The 19,902-nt window shown below is 38.4% G+C and overlaps 1 protein-coding gene across 1 annotated transcript in view; it reads left to right on the forward strand.

Annotated features, from left to right (window-relative positions):
- The window catches only part of DNAH11 (dynein axonemal heavy chain 11), a 316,107-nt gene that overhangs the window by 140,196 nt on the left and 156,009 nt on the right, over positions 1-19,902 (forward strand). The window contains 7 exon segments of the mRNA XM_060157128.1: positions 10-148; positions 4,896-4,988; positions 6,211-6,405; positions 7,233-7,310; positions 9,811-9,943; positions 11,929-12,056; positions 13,375-13,523. Of these exon segments, the coding sequence (XP_060013111.1) occupies positions 10-148; positions 4,896-4,988; positions 6,211-6,405; positions 7,233-7,310; positions 9,811-9,943; positions 11,929-12,056; positions 13,375-13,523 (915 nt within the window).

Genomic DNA, 19,902 nt, shown 5'->3' on the forward strand with positions numbered 1-19,902 from the left:
ACTTTGTAGACCCTGTGCCATGGTGGCCCCTGACATCGAGCTAATCTGTGAAATCCTGTTAGTTGCTGAAGGTTTTGTGGATGCACGCTCACTAGCCCGCAAGTTTATTACATTGTACACGCTCTGCAAGGAGCTCCTGTCCAAGGAGGTGAGGGGTATTATGTTACTTTTTCTGGGTTTTTACACCCCATTAGAACAGCTTCTGAAGTATGGACACTGGGTAATTTATCACTCAAATTATAGTTAGACATTTAGGAGTAATTTTATATTTTCCCCAAAATTTTGAAAATCTGAATTTTACAATTCTTCATTTTTTTTGAAATTAAAATAAGACTAATAAGAACCTGTATAAAAAAATAAAATTCAAAAACAAAGAACAAAAAAAAATCATATACTCCTTGTGCTAAAAAGGATATGGCTTTAGTCCCTAAGTGCCTCAATTTCCTCATCTTCAACTTGGAGCCAGTAATGGAGAGCACATATAAAGGTTGTTAAAAAAAAAAAACTTGAGACATTTTAAGTTGAAGGCTTTATTTGTACTTAGTACAGCTTTTATCAGTGGGCTATGTGATGTTCTTTAAATGTTATCAGTGCTGTAATTAGATATGAATTTTATGATGCCTCCCTTTCCTGGTGGGAATATTATTTTCCAGGGAAAGATGGCGGGAGTGTTCATAAGAGCCAGGGAAAGCTGATTTTCTGAAAAACCCTTGAGAAATGCTAAATGAAAGATTTTCTCGTTTTGTTGGTAATTCTTTATTTGAAGGTAGACTTGGCTTTTTTGTTTGTGTTTATTTTTGCTCTACAATTCCTTTGTTTCTGAAATGGGCCAAATTAATAAATGCATTACTCTCCAGTTACTACCTTCTTGCTGTTTTGTTGAAGCTGCTGGTGGGCCACAAAAATGCCATCTATATCAGCATCACTGTTCTTAAATTTAGCTTTTTGGCCACCTTTGACTTCATTCTTTTGGTGACCTCTTGTTAATTCCTGGTGACATTATTTTACAGTCGTTCCAGGATGAAGGATGAAAGTATTAAAATATCACAGCTAGAACCACTCAGTTACCTGTACTGCCAGATGTACTCATTTTAAATTACCCTTTGTTGGGGTGAAATTTGGAATCTGAGAGGCAAATTCATATTGTCATTTTAACAACTGTGAATTTATATTCTGGGGTAAAACATATCGAATTTGATAATGTGGAAAAATGCTTGTGACAATGTTATATGCAAAAAACAGCACAGCAAACTGTCGATGTGATCTACAATTTGCGTGTGTTTTATTCAGTACATTTTATATTACACTGTGTGTTTTATATACATATGAAGTGACTGGAAAATACATTGTGATTTTTAACATTTGTTTCTGGGTACTAAGATTGTGAGTATTTAAAATTTTTTTCCTATTATTGTTTGTGATATCATTTTATTTTTTTTCAATGAGCCCCTTTTAATTTTATAATGGGAAAACGTCAGAAGAAAAAAGTGTTACCGGACCCAGGATACATGGAGTTGCAACCATACCCCATTCCCAGTACTAATACTTAAACACGTTTAGTAAGCATTTACTGTATTCAAGTAATATAGTTATTGCTGACAACGATGAACGGGGTAAACACAGAACAAATGAAGCAGACACTTAGGTTTCTGACTTCAAAGAACCTATGTAGGAGATTTAGTTTACATGCAATAAAAATTAGAAGGAAATGGAGGATGAAAAAATTATCATAGTTTGAAGGAGGAAAGGAACCAACATTTACTAAACAGGCACCATGTGTTAGCTTTTTATCTTGACAAAACTACTATGAATTTGGTCTTATTTGTTCCATTTTACAGGTGAGGAAACTGAGCAAATAACCTATCCAAAGTTCCCAACTAATAAGTGGTAGGAGCAAGATTTAAATCCAGTCCTTTCTAACCCTTTCTAGGACATCTGTAACCACTTACAGGAGGGAGAGTGTGCGAGAGGTAGAGTAGTTGAGGAAAGGGCTCTCCAACTCAACAGAAGTGTCAGAGATGAAATGAGGGGATTTGTCCCGGACAGAAAAGCTGAGTTAGGAACACAGTCCAGTGATAGTTTTCTAAGCGGTAGGAATGGATTTGAGAAGAATCAGTGGATATTTTTGACCAAAGGAATAACATGATGAAAATGGTGAAGATTATGTTAGCAGTTGTTTGTGCTGTTTAAATGTTTAGGAATGTCACCAAGTCGTCTTTTTGTTTTTTTTTTTTTAAGTGAAGTATAGTTGATTAACAATGCTGTGTTAGTTTCTGGTGTACAGAAAAGTGATTGTTATATACACACACATACATATATAATCTTTTTCTTTCTTTTTTTTTTTTTTTTGCGGTACGCGGGCCTCTCACTGTTGTGGCCTCTCCCATTGCGGAGCACAGGCTCCGGATGCGCAGGCTCAGCAGCCATGGCTCACGGGCCCAGCCGCTCCGCGGCATGTGGGATCTTCCCGGACCAGGGCACGAACCCATGTCCCCTGCATCGGCAGGCGGACTCTCAACCACTGTACCACCAGGGAAGCCCCATATATAATCTTTTTCATATTCTTTTCCCTTATTGGTTATTACAAGATATTGAATATAGTTCCCTGTGCTATACAGTAGGACCTTGTTGTTTATCTGTTTAATATATGGTAGTTTGTATTTGCTAATCCCAAACTCCAAATTTATCCCTCTCCACCTCCTTTTCCCCTTTGGTAACCATAAGTTTGTTTTCTATGTCTGTAAGTCTGTTTCTGTTTTGTAAATAAGTTTATTTGTGTCATATTTTAGATTGCACATATAAGTGGTATCCTGTGATATTTGTCTTTCTCTTTCTGACTTCACTTAGAGTGATAATCTCTAGGTCCATTCATGGTGCTACAAATGGCATTATGCCATTCTTTTTTATGGCTGAGTAGTATTCCATTGTATATATGTACCACATCTTCTTTATCCATTTGTCTGTCGATGGACATTTGGGTTGCTTCCGTGACTTGGCTATTGTAAATAGTGCTGCAATGAATATTGGGGTGTATGTGTCTTTTTGTACATCCTCTCCTTTAATAGTGTTACTGCGATGACTTAGCCCCTCCCCAATCTCCCTGACCTCCTCTTTCCCCTCTCTTTCCCTCCTCTCAAGCCCTAGTCTTCTTTGTATATCAGTGGCTTTCAAATGATTTTTACCATGACTCACAGTAAAAAATACCTTTCTGTTGAGAGTCAGTATACACATACATGCATATACATGTACATGCATACACACGCACCCAAGCACCACTGAAACAAAAATCTTCACCAAAGACTTCTTACCCTTATTTGCAGTGCACCCTGGTATTTTTCATTCCATTCTGTTCTATTTTAGTACCAACAAAAATGATGGTTAAGACCCACTAAATTGATTTTATTATCTATTAATGTACTGCAAAGCATATACATTTACATGTGTTGCTTCACTACTTACAAAGCATTAACTCATTTTACTTCAACAACCTTGTGAAATGGATGGATACTTTAATCTACCTTTTTAGAGATGATGGTAGTAAGGCTTGGAGAGGTTAAGTGACTTTCCCACACGCACAGGTGGGAGATATTGAGAGAAGGGTTGTTACTATGTGGATTGTGGACAGAAGACAAAGGAGAGAAGATGGGTTACATACAGTCAGTCAGCTAATAGAGTGTATCTTTCCTGAGCCTCCTGCCCTGTGCTGTGTGCTGTGCTAGGACCTAGAAAGCAAAAAATCAGCATGGGGTCTGTGATCCAGGAGCTCGGAGCCTGTGAAGGAATCTCGTGTAGGGGTAATGTGGAAGTCTCGAAGAGGTATTGGTTTAATCACTGAACTTTTTTTTTTTATTGGAGTATAGTTGATTTATAATATTGTGTTAGTTTCAAGTGTACAGCAAAGTGAACCTGTCATACATATACACATATCCTCTCTTTTTTGGACTCTTTCCCATATAGGCCATTACAGAGTACTGGGTAGAGTTCCTTGTGCTATACAGTAGGTCCTTATTAGTTATCTGTTTTATATACAGTAGTGTGTATATATCAATCCCAATCTCCCAATTTATCCCTCCCCTGCTTACCCCCTGGTAACCATAAGTTTGTTTTCTACATCTGTGACTCTGTTTATGTTTTGTAGATAAGTTCATTTGTACCCTTTTTAGATTCCACACATAAGCAATATCATATGATATCATTACCAGGGGGTAAGGGGTGTGGGGGAGGGATCAACTGGGAGATTGGGATTGACATATACACACTACTATATATAAAATAGATGACTAATAAGGACCTACTGTATAGCACAGGCAACTCTACTGAATACTCTGTAATGATCTGTATGGGAAAAGAATCTAAAAAAGAGTGGATGTGTGTATATGTATAACTGATTCACTTTGCTGTACACCTGAAGCTAACACAACATTGTAAATCAACTATACTCCAATAAAAATTAAAAATAAAATTTAAAAAAAGAGTAATGAGGGAAGTTAGAGATGCAGGGCTGGGAATGGGTGGAATAGCAGGGCTGCCGGTAGAAAACGAGGAGTGTGCTTGTGGTTGGAAGTGAAAACACTGGAGTAATTGAACCCCTGAGTTAGCAGGCTGACTGAGAGAACAGAGGGAGGAAGGCGGATGGAGCCTTGGGCAAATACTGCAACTAAACGCTATGGAAAGAAGAGATTTGCTGACAGAGGTGGAGAATCAGGCAAAAGAAGCAGGACGCTGAAGGGACACGGTTTTTGCAATTTCAAGGAGGGGAAGAGAATATTGTTTTACATCATTAAGACACATATTTATCTGAACTCTTTTTTTTAGCTTTTGGCTTTTACTTCTGGAATGAGAATCTGATTCCCTCATAAAATCTTTGAAAAAATGTATCTGTGTTTTGATTTTAGGATCATTATGATTGGGGACTTCGTGCTATTAAATCTGTCTTGGTTGTAGCTGGCTCCCTGAAACGAGGAGATAAAAATAGACCTGAAGATCAGGTACTGCAATGCTAATAGGATTTTGTTAAGTGAAGAGCTTAATGGCTTTGTACAAATAAAAGTATATATATCTGGATGGTGGGTCATACATAGAATGACTTTTTAAAAAGCATCACATCTATTTTTAATACAGGATATTTTGAGGACTGGCATTTCTTATGTTATAAAAGACCACAAGTATTCTTGAGTAAAAGGATATGAATATACGAAAGAAAATGTGATTTTGTAAGTGCTTCTGAAATATCAGCCACGAAAAATATTTTGGCGATCATAAATAATTCAGTAATCAATGTTTGATTTTCTCTGAGGAACATTTAGAAAATCTGATTGAGTTGGGATATTAATCCTGAAAAAGTCCATGAAGACATAACCTAATGGAAGAAAGTATGTCCATTTCATGGGTTGTGAGATGAGTTTAAAGAAAGCAACAGGGGGGATGCTCACCAAACACCAATGATATATTTAGTTGGTTATTTAGAGCTACTAGGGGAATGTTCCACTATCCTTCGTGGGGAAAAACAATAACACCCACATCATGCATTTTTCTCTATTAAACAAGTAGTGAGAGTAATGCATATACAGCCTGTGTGAAGATGCAGTATGGCTTGAGATTTTGAAAAAGGTCTATTCCTGTGAGTTTCTTTACATGTTAAGGGATATTTATCATGTGATTTTCTACTTCTCTTTTTCCACCTTTCTCCCTCTTCCTCTGAGTCACAATTCATGACTGGGTCAAGATTTCATACATTTACCTCTTTCTGTAAAAGTCATTCTGATGTTCAAGTTACTGCTTTTAAAATCTAAAGGCCTCTTTGGTTTTCAGCCAAAATAGAAGAAAAACCGAAACTAAAAATGGGTTGAGTTTATCATTCTGAGATTCTTAGAGTATTTTGGACAAAACGATCTCATGGCCTTCGTTAATTTACATCCTGGAGTTTGAAGATTACAGAGAGAAGTACCTCAGACCCTTTCTTAAGATCAAAACATTATCCAGGGAGGCACGGGGCCTCTTTGTTGGATTTAGTCTGAGGTTATCCATGGTATCAGCAGAGCTTTCTGCTGTTCTGATATATGACCTTGTAAGCAGTTACCCTCCCTGTAGATAGAATGCCATTCTAATAGAGAACAGTGTCTATCTCACGATTACATCTTTAGCTGTTTAGGTGTTTGTTAGACCTTGTATTGGCTTTTTTAATGAAACGTTTTCTCTTTTCCTTTCTAGGTACTCATGAGAGCATTAAGGGACTTCAATATGCCTAAAATAGTGACTGATGACATCCCTGTGTTTTTGGGCCTGGTTGGTGACCTGTTTCCAGCCCTGGATGTGCCCCGGAGGAGAGTGCCCCACTTTGAGCAGATGGTCAGGCAGTCCACCGTGGAGCTCCGCCTGCAGCCCGAGGAGAGCTTCATCCTCAAAGTAAAAGGATCATTTCCTTGTCATGGCAGCCCTTGGGAGGTGCATTGACAATAACTGTGGTTAAGTGATACTCAGCCAGAACATTAACTTACATGTTACACTGACCTTAAGTTGCCCTTAATATATACATCAAAGCATTCTAATATAGTCCCATTCTGTGAGAAGGTGAAAACACAGAGAGGGTAAGTCATGGTTTTCAATGTAAGCAGACTTTTCATTAGTTTATAAAACTCCTTGGTTCTTCTCGGTGATGTGCACCAAAAATTAATTTTGCTTTCTTTTCTCTCCATCTTAGAAAAAGTTGGAAATAAAGTCATTAGCACATGCTTGTAATGGGGGAGAAATGTATGATATCACCTGAGTTATCAAAGGCTTGTGCATATACTCACTCGTCTGGGGTGTAGTGAATACATGGATGTTAAAATACATACAGATTATCTGTTATAGATATTTCAAAGGATGTAAGTCATTAGTCAGTTGTAGATGATGTTGGCCGTATGCTGTTTCTGGTCCCACTTCATGAAGAGTCATTGATTTTTGTAACTAACCCCTGCCATGTACCAAGTACCTCTGTACTTCACTTCTGCCTGTGTCACTGACTCACCAAGTAATGGTTTTTCTTCATCCTCATCCCCATACTCTACGTTGAGAGATCTGGGAGCAACTGTACTTTGCACTTATCATCTTTTCTAACTTTCCAGGAAGGTAATGCTGTCAGTGGGGGCTGACTCAAGTTGTAAGGAAAGAACTGGGTGAAAATGGGCAGATTTCTTTTTTTAATCACAAACTCATTAAAGGAAACTAGTGTGTGGTTGTTTGGTCTGCAGGTTGTCCAGCTTGAGGAGCTGTTGGCCTTGCGACACTCGGTCTTTGTCGTTGGAAACGCAGGCACAGGAAAGAGCAAGGTATAGTAAACGCCTGTTCGCTTGCAGCCGTGAAAGGAACAAAATTGCACAGTGTGGGGAGAGCTACATCCACTTCCATTTGAGAGTTCCCTTCAGTGAAGTTGCTCATAATTTTGGGTTAGGATCTGAGACTCTAACATTGCTATTTGATCAGTTGAAACCCTTCCTTTATACTGGGAGCAGGGAGAGAGGAGCTAGTAGAACATTGCATTCAAATAAGTAAACTGAGGGAAGATTGGGCTTTCCACGCGAGATAGCATCCTATTCGCGAACTTAGATGCGTGCCATCCTGCTCTATTCATCTTTCGATAATGTACCTGAATTCTTTTATCCAAAGTAAACATATTGAGAGACTCTAGAGTAAGATACCTGGCTTATAGGATTGGTGTGGCCCTACCCACATTGACCAAAACTATTTTCTTGTATTTCCCAAGTTATCCTAGTGTCTCCTCCCCATATCATTAAGAAAAACCCAAATAGTTTTCTTCAATACTCCCCCAGAAATATAGCCCTCTATAGGGCGAAAACAAAACTTGAAAAGAAAGGGAGGAAGTAAAAAACACATGCTTATTATGTACTCTGCTAGGTGCATTATGTGTGATTTACTCTGCACAACGATGATAGGCCATGGGTGTTATTATCCCCATTTTTAGTTCACTGCTTAATTTTGTTTGGTCTTACTGACAGTCCTGGCAACATACTTATTTTCTTGCTTGGCAGACAGTATAATGCAGAACCGCATGCAGTTTAACTGAGGGTGTTTGGGTATAAACATATTTAGTAACCAGCAACTAAAAATAAGCAGAGTGGGCATATGAGACTTTAGAGCATGGGTGTCTATAGAACTTGCCAGTATTTAGGTCAGAATCCAAAGTGGAATACGTGTAAAAGGAAGCCCTGTATAGGGCTTTTTCTACTGAAAAATGTGATCCTTGAAATAGTAAAGTAAATTACTGATAGACCTGTAATTATTTTGTTAAAAGTAAGTTTCAGATGTGAGCCATGGTGCAAGGAAGGATAAAATTAAATTCTATAATTTTCAGTAGATTAATGGTTTCTAAAAATAGAAGCTTAATATTTCTAAGACATTCAATTTCTTTCATCTAGTCTTCATTGATTCCGTCCTATTCAACCTTTGCTTAAGCTTATAGAACTAGAGCACCAAAACTTGGGCCATGTTATTTAGCAACTGATTATTCTAAAGTATTTGGTAACTGTTTATCCGTCCTTTAAACCCTTGTGAGAGGAGATCAGGATGATAATATCTAAAATAAAAGCCATGGCTTTTCAGAGAAAGCAGAAAGGATAGTTGGGCAGATATTTGCGTTAAGGTGTCATTTAATTAACTACACATGTATTAAGCACCTATCCTGAGAATTCTTTTTATTTAATTTTTTACTTTTTAAATTTTTTTTTTATTATTATTTTATTATTTTTATTTTTTTGCGGTATGCAGGCCTCTCACTGTTGTGGCCTCGCCCTCAGCGGAGCACAGGCTCTGGACGCGCAGGCCCAGTGGCCATGGCCCACGGGCCCAGCCGCTCCACGGCACGTGGGGTCCTCCCAGACCGGGGCACGAACCCGCGTCCCCTGCATCGGCAGGCGGACCCCCAACCACTGCGCCACCAGGGAAGCCCTATTTTTAATTTTTGTTTCCTTATTGGCCGTGCTGCGTGGCATGCGGGATCTTAGTTCCCCAACCAGGAATAGAACCCGTGCCCCTGCAGTGGAAGCACAGAGTCTTAACCACTGGACCCTCCAGAGAGGACCTATCCTGTGAATTCTTATCACCAAGCCTTCTTTTCCTCAATTACCTATAACAGGGCTTCCTAACCTCAGCACTATTGACATCCGTACAGGTTAACTCTTTGTCCTGGGGGCTGGTCTTTCATTGCAGGATGTTGAGCAGCATCCCTGGCCTCTGCCCACGAGATGCCCAGTAGCACGTCCTCTTCCCCCAAGTCAAGATGATCTCCTCCTGAGAACCGTTGTTCTAGGTCGCTAGGTCTCAAAGCATGTCTAGACCAGCATCCTAGGCATCACCTGGGACCGTCTTAAAACTCAAATCAGTCGTGCGCAAGACCTGCTAAATTAGAAACTCTGAGATCGGGTCCATTAGTCTGTTTTAATACCCTCTAAGCACTTTGGATGCAGGCTAAATTTTAAGAACAATCTAAATAATACAGGCAGAGTGGATTTTAATAACATTACAGGAGCACATTTACATGTAGTCCTTTACTTTGCACACATGGTTAAAAATCTCTGTTGATAGTGACTTTCTCTTGACAGAATCAGGTGAACTGATCCTCAGGGATTGTGGGATTCAGTTTTTCAAGATGTGAATGAAAATGTGCACATGTAAATTTTTTCCCATTTTCAATATACACAGAATATCTAGGAACATATAATACCTAAGGAAAACTCTTCAGAAATCTTTTGCTTCCCATTTGGCTTACATTAGTATTAATTTTCTTAGCGTTTTTCCTTCTTTCTTTTTCAGATTTTGAGAACACTGAACCGAACATATGTTAACATGAAACAGAAACCCATTTGGAATGACTTAAACCCCAAAGCTGTGACAACAGATGAACTCTTTGGTTTCATACATCATGCTACCCGAGAATGGAAAGATGGCAAGTAGTATTTCTCCTTTTGAAGTGCTAAAATTTTCTTTTTTTTTTTTTAATCCAGAAAATCATTTCTCAGTTCAAGCCAATTTTAGTCATGGTTGTAGATTTACTGTTTATGGGTTGGCATTATTGGAAATACAGCAGCTCACAACAGCATTTATAACCTATAAATTAAAACTAGATTTGATTAAGTGGTCGATTAGCATTCAGCAGGTTTGTGCTCAGAGCTGTGTATTTTATCCCCCATCAATTATGTCAGGGCTCCCTGTAAACCAGCAGAGAAGTCAACACAGATGCCTCAGGGAACATTTATAAAGTACCTGATACAAGATACTGAGTTTCAGGCATGTGCTATTCTAGGTGCCAGGGCAAAAGTCAGTGGGACATGTTTCTTGCCCTGAAAGCTTTTGTGGACAAGCAGATTCCTTTGTTAAAATCACTTGTAACATTCTCATTTCTGTAAATGCACTAATCTAGACATCATCCTTGAGTCCTTTCCCACATTCACACCATACATTTAACCTCCCAGCAAATCCTATAGGCCTCACTTACCTTTAACATACGTATTGTATTCCAGTACTTCTCACCTTCTCTGCAGCTCCCACGAGTCCAAGCCACCAGCACCTCTTGCCTGCATTTGCGGTGTCGCACCTCACGGGTCTCCGTTAATTCATTTTCCATGCAGCAGACAGAAGGCGGTCTTCAGAATATTAGTTCTCTGCTTGTGGTTTCCAGTGTGTTTCATCACCGTTAGAATCCAACCTTTATCCAAGGCCTACAAGGTTCTATGTGATTGAGTCCCTCTTCCCCATCTCTGATCTCATTTCCTGTTCTCCGCCTTTCACTTACACATACACTCGGGCATCCTTGCTCTTCTCTGAACCCGCCAAGCATCTTCCTGTCACGGGCCTTTGCAGTTGGTATTCCCACCATCTGCAACACTGGAGATACCTGCATGGCTTGCTCCCTTATGTTACTAGAATGTCTGGTCAGACATCGCATCAGAGAAGACTTCCCTGATGACCCTGTCAAAGGAGCAGAGCTCGTCATTCTCCATCCTAGTATCGTGTACACCCTGTTTCCTTAATCTGTGGGACAGTCAAAATTTGCTCTCTTAGGCTTTCTTTTTTTATTTTAAGGACTGTGGCAGGAAAGGAATAATATCTGTTTATGCTGAAAATATGTAGAAGTCTTTCAAATTAGTGTCCATTAGAACAGGTTGCTGGCTTTTTTATGAATTATGGTAGCAGGTTCTACTATAGACTATCACTTATCTTTGCACAAAATCCTTCACAGAGGAAACAAAACCTTCCACATACCTGCCTCAAAACAGTTTTTTCCACCATAGTATTATATACTTGAGTTTTGAACAGTCAGCAGCTATTAAATGTGCCATGAAACACGCATAATACTTAGCAAAAAGTATTTTAAAACCTCTGGATTTTAAATGTTTCTATCTTTACATCTTGTGAGATAATGATAACTTATTATAATGCCAGTGAACACATTTCCCAAAGAAATGTATCGTACTTCTGAATACTTTAGCTTTATAATGATCTCTCTCGAATAATGTTATAGAGAAAGGTGGAATAAATTAATATTTGGCCTAAAATAGATACTGAATATATGTGCATGAAAAAGGTTAATATTTTCATTTGGTGTAAGTTTTGAGTTTCATGTACGTCACTGGCTATAAATCTCCACAGGTGTTCTTCAAGGAAGGTACTATCATCTTTATTTGACATTTGGGGTTGCTCAGTCTGAGAAGTTAAGGAACCTTCTCATGGAATTAAAACTTGTCCATTGGTCTAGATCTCAGGGATAGCTCAAAAAGTAGTGCTGTTTGCCCACCTGAAAGAGGTGACAAACTTATAGCAAATTTACTTACTGAATAAAAGAGCTTCCAGTACAAATAAGACAAATTTATTTTAGAAGTAAATAGCACTCAACTCCATTATACATTAGGATTGCTGACTCTTAACTTATAGGTCTGTTCTCATCCATTCTGCGAGAACAAGCAAATCTTAGGCATGATGGACCAAAATGGATAGTGCTGGATGGCGATATTGATCCCATGTGGATTGAATCACTAAATACTGTCATGGACGATAACAAGGTGAGTAATACCTCAGTGCTAAACCTTAAATGTAACACCTGGAGTGTACTGCGTTCCATTCACTTGTTGACTTTAATACCAGTTTCAGGCATTAACCTGATATTCTTTATGTAATTACTACTTTGATGTGGCACCTTCCTGGTAATTCTCTTAATTTCACTATTAAAGAATTTAAGGGAATACATTTTTTCTTGTCTATAAATTTAACCATCTTTAAAGAGAGATATGTATCCAAGGATTTAGTTCATCCAATCTTAACATTTTCTAAGAGCTAGGTGTAAATTATTATTATATCTTCTCTTTAAGTATGGACTACTTGGATAATAAAAGAATGAGTTTGTGCCCTATGTTAATTGGCTAAATTTAGCTCTTGAAATTAAGTAGTTCCTATGGCTACAGATTTGAGTATGCATTCCTAAGCATTTTGCCGTGGTTAATCCAGAATTTCCAGCAAAAATAAAAGGTGAAGATACAGGTCTTTGAGACACCATTGAAGCAACCCAAGGCCTACTGTTAGGGTCAGGAGAAAGAAATCATTAATTGTCATTGCTATAGAATAGTAGTAGTAACCCCCTTAACCTAAGAGTAATTACTGTTTTCTGAACCAAGACATTGTCTATCATAAAATATGGGTCTAAGATCTTTATACTTGCATGAGTTTCTATAGGAAAATTTAAAATTGTGATAGTTCAGATTCTAAATAAAGTTTATTTCTTATGGCATTCAGGCCTTTTTATGTAATCAACTCTTAAAACAAGGGTCTTATATTTAGTAATAATTACCACAGTTATTTAAAGGTTGGCATGAGTGAGTCCATGTTGGTGAGTTTGTTCCTCAGGGGTTAACGAGCTCCCCTGAGGATGAACCGAGATCTTTATTCAGACTGCATTTCATTGTTTGTTTTTTATTTGTTTTTGTAACAAACAACATTTTTAAAATGGAAGGATAGTTGAGTTACAATGTTGTGTTAATTACTGCTGTACAGCAAAGTGAGTCAGTTATGCACACACACACACACACACACACACACACACACACACACACACACACACACACACACACACACACACACACACACACACTCTTTTCCATGATGGTTTATCACGGGATACTGAATATAGTTCCCTGTGATATCCAGTAGGACCTTGTTATTTATCCATCCTATATATATTCCGACTGCATTTCTAGCTCAGGCAGTGACCTCATAGCCTTTGGCACTTCTCCTGGGGGAAGGACTTTGTGCTGTTTTGGAAAGTTAGCAGCCTTGCCTTTGCTCCCTAATGAAATGGCCACTTTTGTGCTGTGCTGCTCTGTCCAGGTGCTGACCTTGGCCAGCAATGAACGCATAGCTCTCACTCCCTCTATGAGGCTGCTGTTCGAGGTTCATCACTTAAGGACAGCAACCCCAGCTACTGTTTCCAGAGCTGGTATTCTATACGTGAACCCACAAGATTTAGGCTGGAATCCGTGAGTATTGCTTTTATTTTAATTGTGGTAAAATATGCATGAATGTCGAATTTACCATTTTAACCATTTTTAAGTGTAAAGTTCAGAGGCATTGAGTACATTCACGTTGTTGTACGACCATCATTACCATCCATCTCCAGAACCTTTTGCGTCTTCCCAGACTGAAGCCCCAAAGGCACTAAGCAGTAGCCCTCCCAGCATCCCCACCTCCTTTCTACTTTCTCTCTATGAATTTGAATACTCTAGGTGCTTCTTATAAATTGAATCATATAGTAATTGTCTTTTTGTGCTGGGCTTATTTCACTTAGCATAATGTCTTCAAAGTTCATGCATGTTACAGCAGGTGCTGGAATGTCCTTCCTTTTCAAAGCTGAATGATATTCCATTTGGTAGAGATATATATATCTCATATTGTTTATCCATTCATCCTTCTGTAGATACTTGGGCTGCTTCTCCCTTTTGACTGTTGCAAATAATACTTCTGTGAACACGGGCATAATCTCTTTGAGTCCCAGCTTTCAATTATTTTTTGATATGTACAAGCTGAACAGCTAGATCATATGGTAATTCTGCTTCAAATTTTTGGAGGAACTGCCATACTGTTTTCCATTAGTGGCTACTCCATTTTACGTTCCCATCAGTAGAGCACAAGAGTTCCAATTTCTGCATGACCCCACCAATACTTGTTATTTTCTCTATTTTTTATAATAACCATCCTAATGGGTGTGGAATGGTATCTCATTCCAGTTTTGATTTACATTTTTCTAATGATTAATCATTTGAGCATCTTTTAATGTGTTTATTGGCCATTTGTATATTTTCTTTGGAGAAATGCCCATTTCAGTCCTTTGCCTATTTTTTAATCTAGTTGTTTGGGTTCTTTGTTGTTTTTGTGAACATTTCTTTTTTTAATCTTAGGTTTCTAAGAATGCTAAACCTGTATTTGATTATTTGAAGAAAATGTTAGCAATTAAATTTAAAGTTAATTAGGCTAACTTAAAAATCACTAAATTAGCACCCGTATGCAGTTGTCATTTTTAGTTGGACATTACCCTGTTCACACCTTGCGCATGTTAAGACTTATTTGTTGACTAAGTGAATAAGTAATAATAATAGCTCGTATGGAGCACATAGATATAAGTATATCATTTAGTGGACATTTGTGTGTTTGTATGTATACACATAATATGCATACATGAACAGTGGTGATGCTTTGATTTAGAATAAAGAAGTTTTTTGTGCCCACTTGCTTACTCTTCAGATGCTTACACTTTCCATAATTCATTCTGGTGGTCCCTTGTCACCCCCTCTCGTATTCCCACTCTGCGCTGTAGAAACATCTGAGCTCTGCACATGAACACGTGCTGGTGCCTGGCATGCTTCTTGTGTCAGATGTCTTCTCTTTACCCCTCCACCCTGCTCTGTGCCCCCAGCGGCCATCCTGTGTGGACCACATCAGTGGGCTCCTTGCCCTCTGGCTTCTGGTTGGTTTGGCCAGTGAGGAGCCCTGGCAGGAAATGAGAGGGAGAAAAGAGAGTGAGGTTAGGCTGTTCATTCCCTTGGCTCCCTCCCTGCAGGACCACATCAGGGTGACCGTGACCTTCATCAGCAGGTCCTCTTAAATGTCTCCATGAGATTCTTTGCTTCCAGGTTTTGATAGCCCTTCATTCTCTTGTCCCTGCAGCCGCGGGTGCTCTCACCATTTCTTAGCCGTCACCCCATGACATGGCGCTCTCCAGTTTCCCTGCTTTTGCCCGCACCTTTGCCAATAGTCCCTTTATTGATCCTTCTCTATTATCCTAATTTGAGGATGACCTCTGTTCCCTGCCAGATGCCTGGCTCATGCACTCCTCCAGGCTACTTTTCTGTGTACTGATTTATTTACTAAAAGTCTCATCCTCTAACTCAGCAGCCAAGTAGAGCCATACCCAGGTTTCTGTGAAAGTAAACTTTCATTGGCTAGGGGAGGGAGTGATTTTTAAAACTCTAAAATGGAGAGTACTCCTTGAGCTAATAGCTCCTTTCCCTAGCTAGGATTTTGACTATCTCCTAGGATGCTTCTGTTGATCGGGAGCTAGCTGACGGAGAATCTCCAGTGCCCCTTGACTCCCCCATATGGAGAGCAGAGGCAGTCTTGTACCGCTCACCCCCACTGGTGTGGTCTGATTTCAGTAGTGAATCTCACAGTTCCCAAGGTCTCTGTAGTTCAGTTTTAATAACATACGGAGATTTGTGCTAACAAAAGCGGTCTAAATCCCCATTTAAAGAAAGACTTTTATCTCATAAGTCAAAGGTCACAGTTTGGCAAAAGAGTCACCCAATTTACATTCTTGAGAAAGTTAAACCCCTCTTCACCATTAGATTTTATTTTCATGGAGGTTTTTTTTAATTTAAGATCAATGGGTAGGTTTTAATTTTCATATGTGTGACCAAAGGGTCCATCCAGGTCATTATCCAAAATAATGGGAATCTTCTGTAAAGGGTATTTTTATATTTTTACCTCCTACTGCCAGAAACTTTCAATGAACTACCAAAAAGTGGCTATTTCAAGTTGGGGGTGGTATATTTTTAACTCCATATTTATTGGATAATTTATTACCTTACTTTAATGTCATAATATTAAAAATGTGATAGCTTTACATGTATTGACTCATTTAATCCCTAATTACCTTCTGAGATCAATATAGTTATCAACCTAATTTCCCAAACCAGTATCTGTCTCAATTTTCCCCGACTTTTTAATTCGAAAGTGTTCAAAAATATAGAAGAATTGAAAAGGTGGTAGGTAGTACATTGTCCAACCATGCACTCTTTTCCTGCAGTCATCAATTTTTACAGTTTTACCCAATTTAATTTCCTTTGGCTGTACATACACTCCCTCTCACAGGCAGAGAGAGACGTATATTTTATTTTTTTATATTTATTTTTTTATTTGGTTGCACCGGGTCTTAGCTGTGGCTCACGGGCTCCTTAGTTGCAGCAAGGGGGCTCCTTAGTTGTGGCATGTGAACTCTTAGTTGCGGCATGCATATGGCATCTAGTTCCCTAGCCAGGGATCGAACCCGGGCCCCCTGCATTGAAAGTACGGAGCCTTATCCACTGCGCTACCGGGGTAGTCCCCTATATTTTCTACTTTTATTTATTTTTGCCGAATTATCTGAAAGTAAGTTGGAGACGTTGACAGTTCATCCCTAAGTACTTCAGCATCTCTCTCCTAAGAACTAGGGTATTCTCCTATATGAACATAATTCAATTAACATACCTAAGAAATTCATCTTTGATATGATACTATCAAAACAAACAGTAATTTTTCACAATTTCCCAGCTACCCTGGGAATTTCCTCTGTAGTTTTAAAAAAAAATCCAGCATCAAAACAAGGACCATGCATTGCATCTACTTATCTCTGTTTTCTCCTTTAATCTAGAATATCCACCCACCTTTTTCTTTCATGACATTTACAGTTTTGAAGAGAACAAGCCAGACATTTCGAAGAATAACCCATTGGTGGTTACAAAGTGGGTCAACCCTTCTGTCTCCATATATTAGGTGACATTTTTAGTAAAGAACTTTTTCTCTTCTTCCCTTCTACTCTCCTTCCTCCCTTCCTTCCTTTCTCTCTCTCTTTTTCACTCTTCCCCCTTCCTTTGTTCTTTTTGAGGAGTGTCATTTTCTATTCATGGCTTCTTTTGTCTTAGTTCAGTGGGTTATGATTCATTGCCAACAGTATTCTTTTGCATGCTCAAGTTGCCCTAAATTTTGCCAGCAGGACCCCCTTCAAGCCAGCCTCTTGCATGTTCTTTTGTACTTGTTCTCCTAAGTCTGAGCATTTTGCTTTCTGACTAACGCAGATGCTTCTGGCTCATCTCAGACTTTACTTCCCCTACGCTTCTTTCACCCATTTCTCTAAGGAGCTGGAAGTGACTGCTTTCTGTATAAGGAGTGGTATTTAGAATCCAAGATAGGGATGCTAGGAGGGCTCATTGCCACTGGTATGTCATTGCTTCTAGACCCTTCAGTGAACAGAGTTAGGAAATATATTTTCTTAATTCATATTATGGGAACTGATAAGATATTTTGGATAGAAGAGATTATGAAATACTATGTTCATAGTATCCCTTTGGGGTTCATAGTATCTCTGTGGGACTAAATAGAATGCCATTATTGCTTAAGCTACTTGGAATATTTTTGTTAAAATTCACTGAGCTATTTAAAAGCATAATTTTATGTCCACATTTTACAGGTATGAGGTCAAACAACATCCTTAAAGTTACATCATTATGTGACTAGCTCTAGAAATCAAATACTATTTTAATTCTGAGTTCTAAGTAAGTTTACCGGAAGAATCCTAGACAGTTCATATATGTCTGTTGAGATCTTGAGACAATAGAGAAAGCAGGAGTTAGAAGAAAATTTCTGAAGATTATGATCAGTGAGAAGTTTTTCTAGTAGAAAAGAATAAAATGCACGGAAAGGGAAAAACAAACAGGTAATGAATTAAATTCATTTATAATTATTTAAATTATTAAAATTATTTAAAGTGAGCATAAGTGAAAGTGAGATCTACCAAACTGTGTATCGCATGGCTTGTACATAATGATAGGAAAATGCAGGAGTATTTCTGGAATTTTGTCTGATTCCTGGAAGATAACTTTTGGTAGCCACAACTTGAGATCATACTTCCTTCTCTATTACTTTAGCTGAAAATACTCCTTTTTTAAAAATTGACTTTATTGAAATATAGTTGATTTACAATGTTATGTTAGTTTCAGGTATACAGCAAAGTGATTAAGTTATACATATATATATAATAGTTTGCCTCTGCCAATCCCAAACTCCCAATCCATCCCTCCCCCATGGCAACCACAAGTCTGTTCTTTGTGTCTGTATGTTTCTATTTTGTATTGATAGATAAGTTCATTTGTGTCATATTTTATATTCCACATATAAGTGATATTATATGGTATTTGTCTCTCTTTCTGACTGACTTCACTTAGTATAATAATCTCTAGGTCCATCCATGTTGCTGCTGCTGCAAATGGCATTATTTCTTTCTTTCTTTTTTTCAACAGCTGAGTAATATTCCATTGTATATATATACCACGTCTTCTTTATCCATTCACCTGTCTGTGGACATTTAGGTTGTTTCCATGTCTTGGCTATTGTGAATAGTGCTGCTATGAACACAGGGGTGCATGTATTTTTTCGAATTATATTTTTTTCCTGATATATGCCCAGGAGTGGGATTGCTGGATCATATGGCAATTCTACTTTTAGTTTTTTTGAGAAACCTCCGTACTGTTTTCCATAGTGGCTGTACCAATTTACATCCCCACCAACAGTGTAGGAGGATTCCCTTTTCTCCCTATCCTAGCCAACATTTATTATTTGTAGATTGTTTAAGTATGGCCATTCTGACCAGTGTGAGGTGGTACCTCATTGTAGTTTTGATTTATATTTCTCTAGTTTTAGCTGAAAATATTCTTTTGCCTTTGTCTCACTCATTGTCTCACCTGCATTGGATAAGCTTGTTGTCTTCTACCCCTGCAATCCCATCCTTTCATCTTTGGATATTGTTTATATGTGTAAACATACAGATTCAGAAATCATCAAAGTACACTCCTGATCTGTGGGTCCTTTTAACTTCTGCTATTTTCCAGGCAACTGTGAATAATAGAAAACCCAGCTGTAGCTGTGAGGGGCAAACTATAGAGAACTCTGATGAATTCCTGCTATCCTGTGTGACAGGATTCCGACCGCAGACAACAAAGTAATAAATAAAAAAGTCTTCAGAAGCCTGAAGACTTTGGCTACCTATATAGTTTCTAAACTGCTGGACTTTAGACTTCCTGTGATGTGCCTATAGCAGTTCTAGAGAAGGAAGAAGAGCAACACAGCTGCTTATATGGAATATATTTGCAAGCACTGATGAGCCAAAGATTCTCTGTTAGTGACCTAGACGTTGGCATTAAGATGATACATTAAGGCATCATAATGTAGCTATTTCCTGAGGCAGGGGCAGCAGTGTGGGTGATCACTTATGTAGGTAAGGAATAAATAAGTATGATATTTTCACTTGTATGTTGTATGATAGCAGTGTGTTTCATTTGGCCATGTTCAAGTCTACAGCATCTTTTAAAAATCAGGAGAGACTTTTATATGAAGTAAGGTGAAAGGAATTGCCAACAGTACAAAAGTATAGCTTCAGTTTTTGCCGTTGCTGAAGATAATTTGCTGTCTTTTAATGTTTACTAAATTTAGCAGTAATTTATACATGAAATTTAAAACTGTCCATATTTAACAATACAGACTTTTTTTTTTTTTTTTTTTTTACTTCCAATGCTGTGTGGTGTGCTTGACCTCTAGCAGAGGTCATTTTGG

This window comes from Lagenorhynchus albirostris, chromosome 8 (genome assembly GCF_949774975.1).
Source record: "Lagenorhynchus albirostris chromosome 8, mLagAlb1.1, whole genome shotgun sequence".
In the NCBI taxonomy this organism is placed as follows: domain Eukaryota; kingdom Metazoa; phylum Chordata; class Mammalia; order Artiodactyla; family Delphinidae; genus Lagenorhynchus; species Lagenorhynchus albirostris.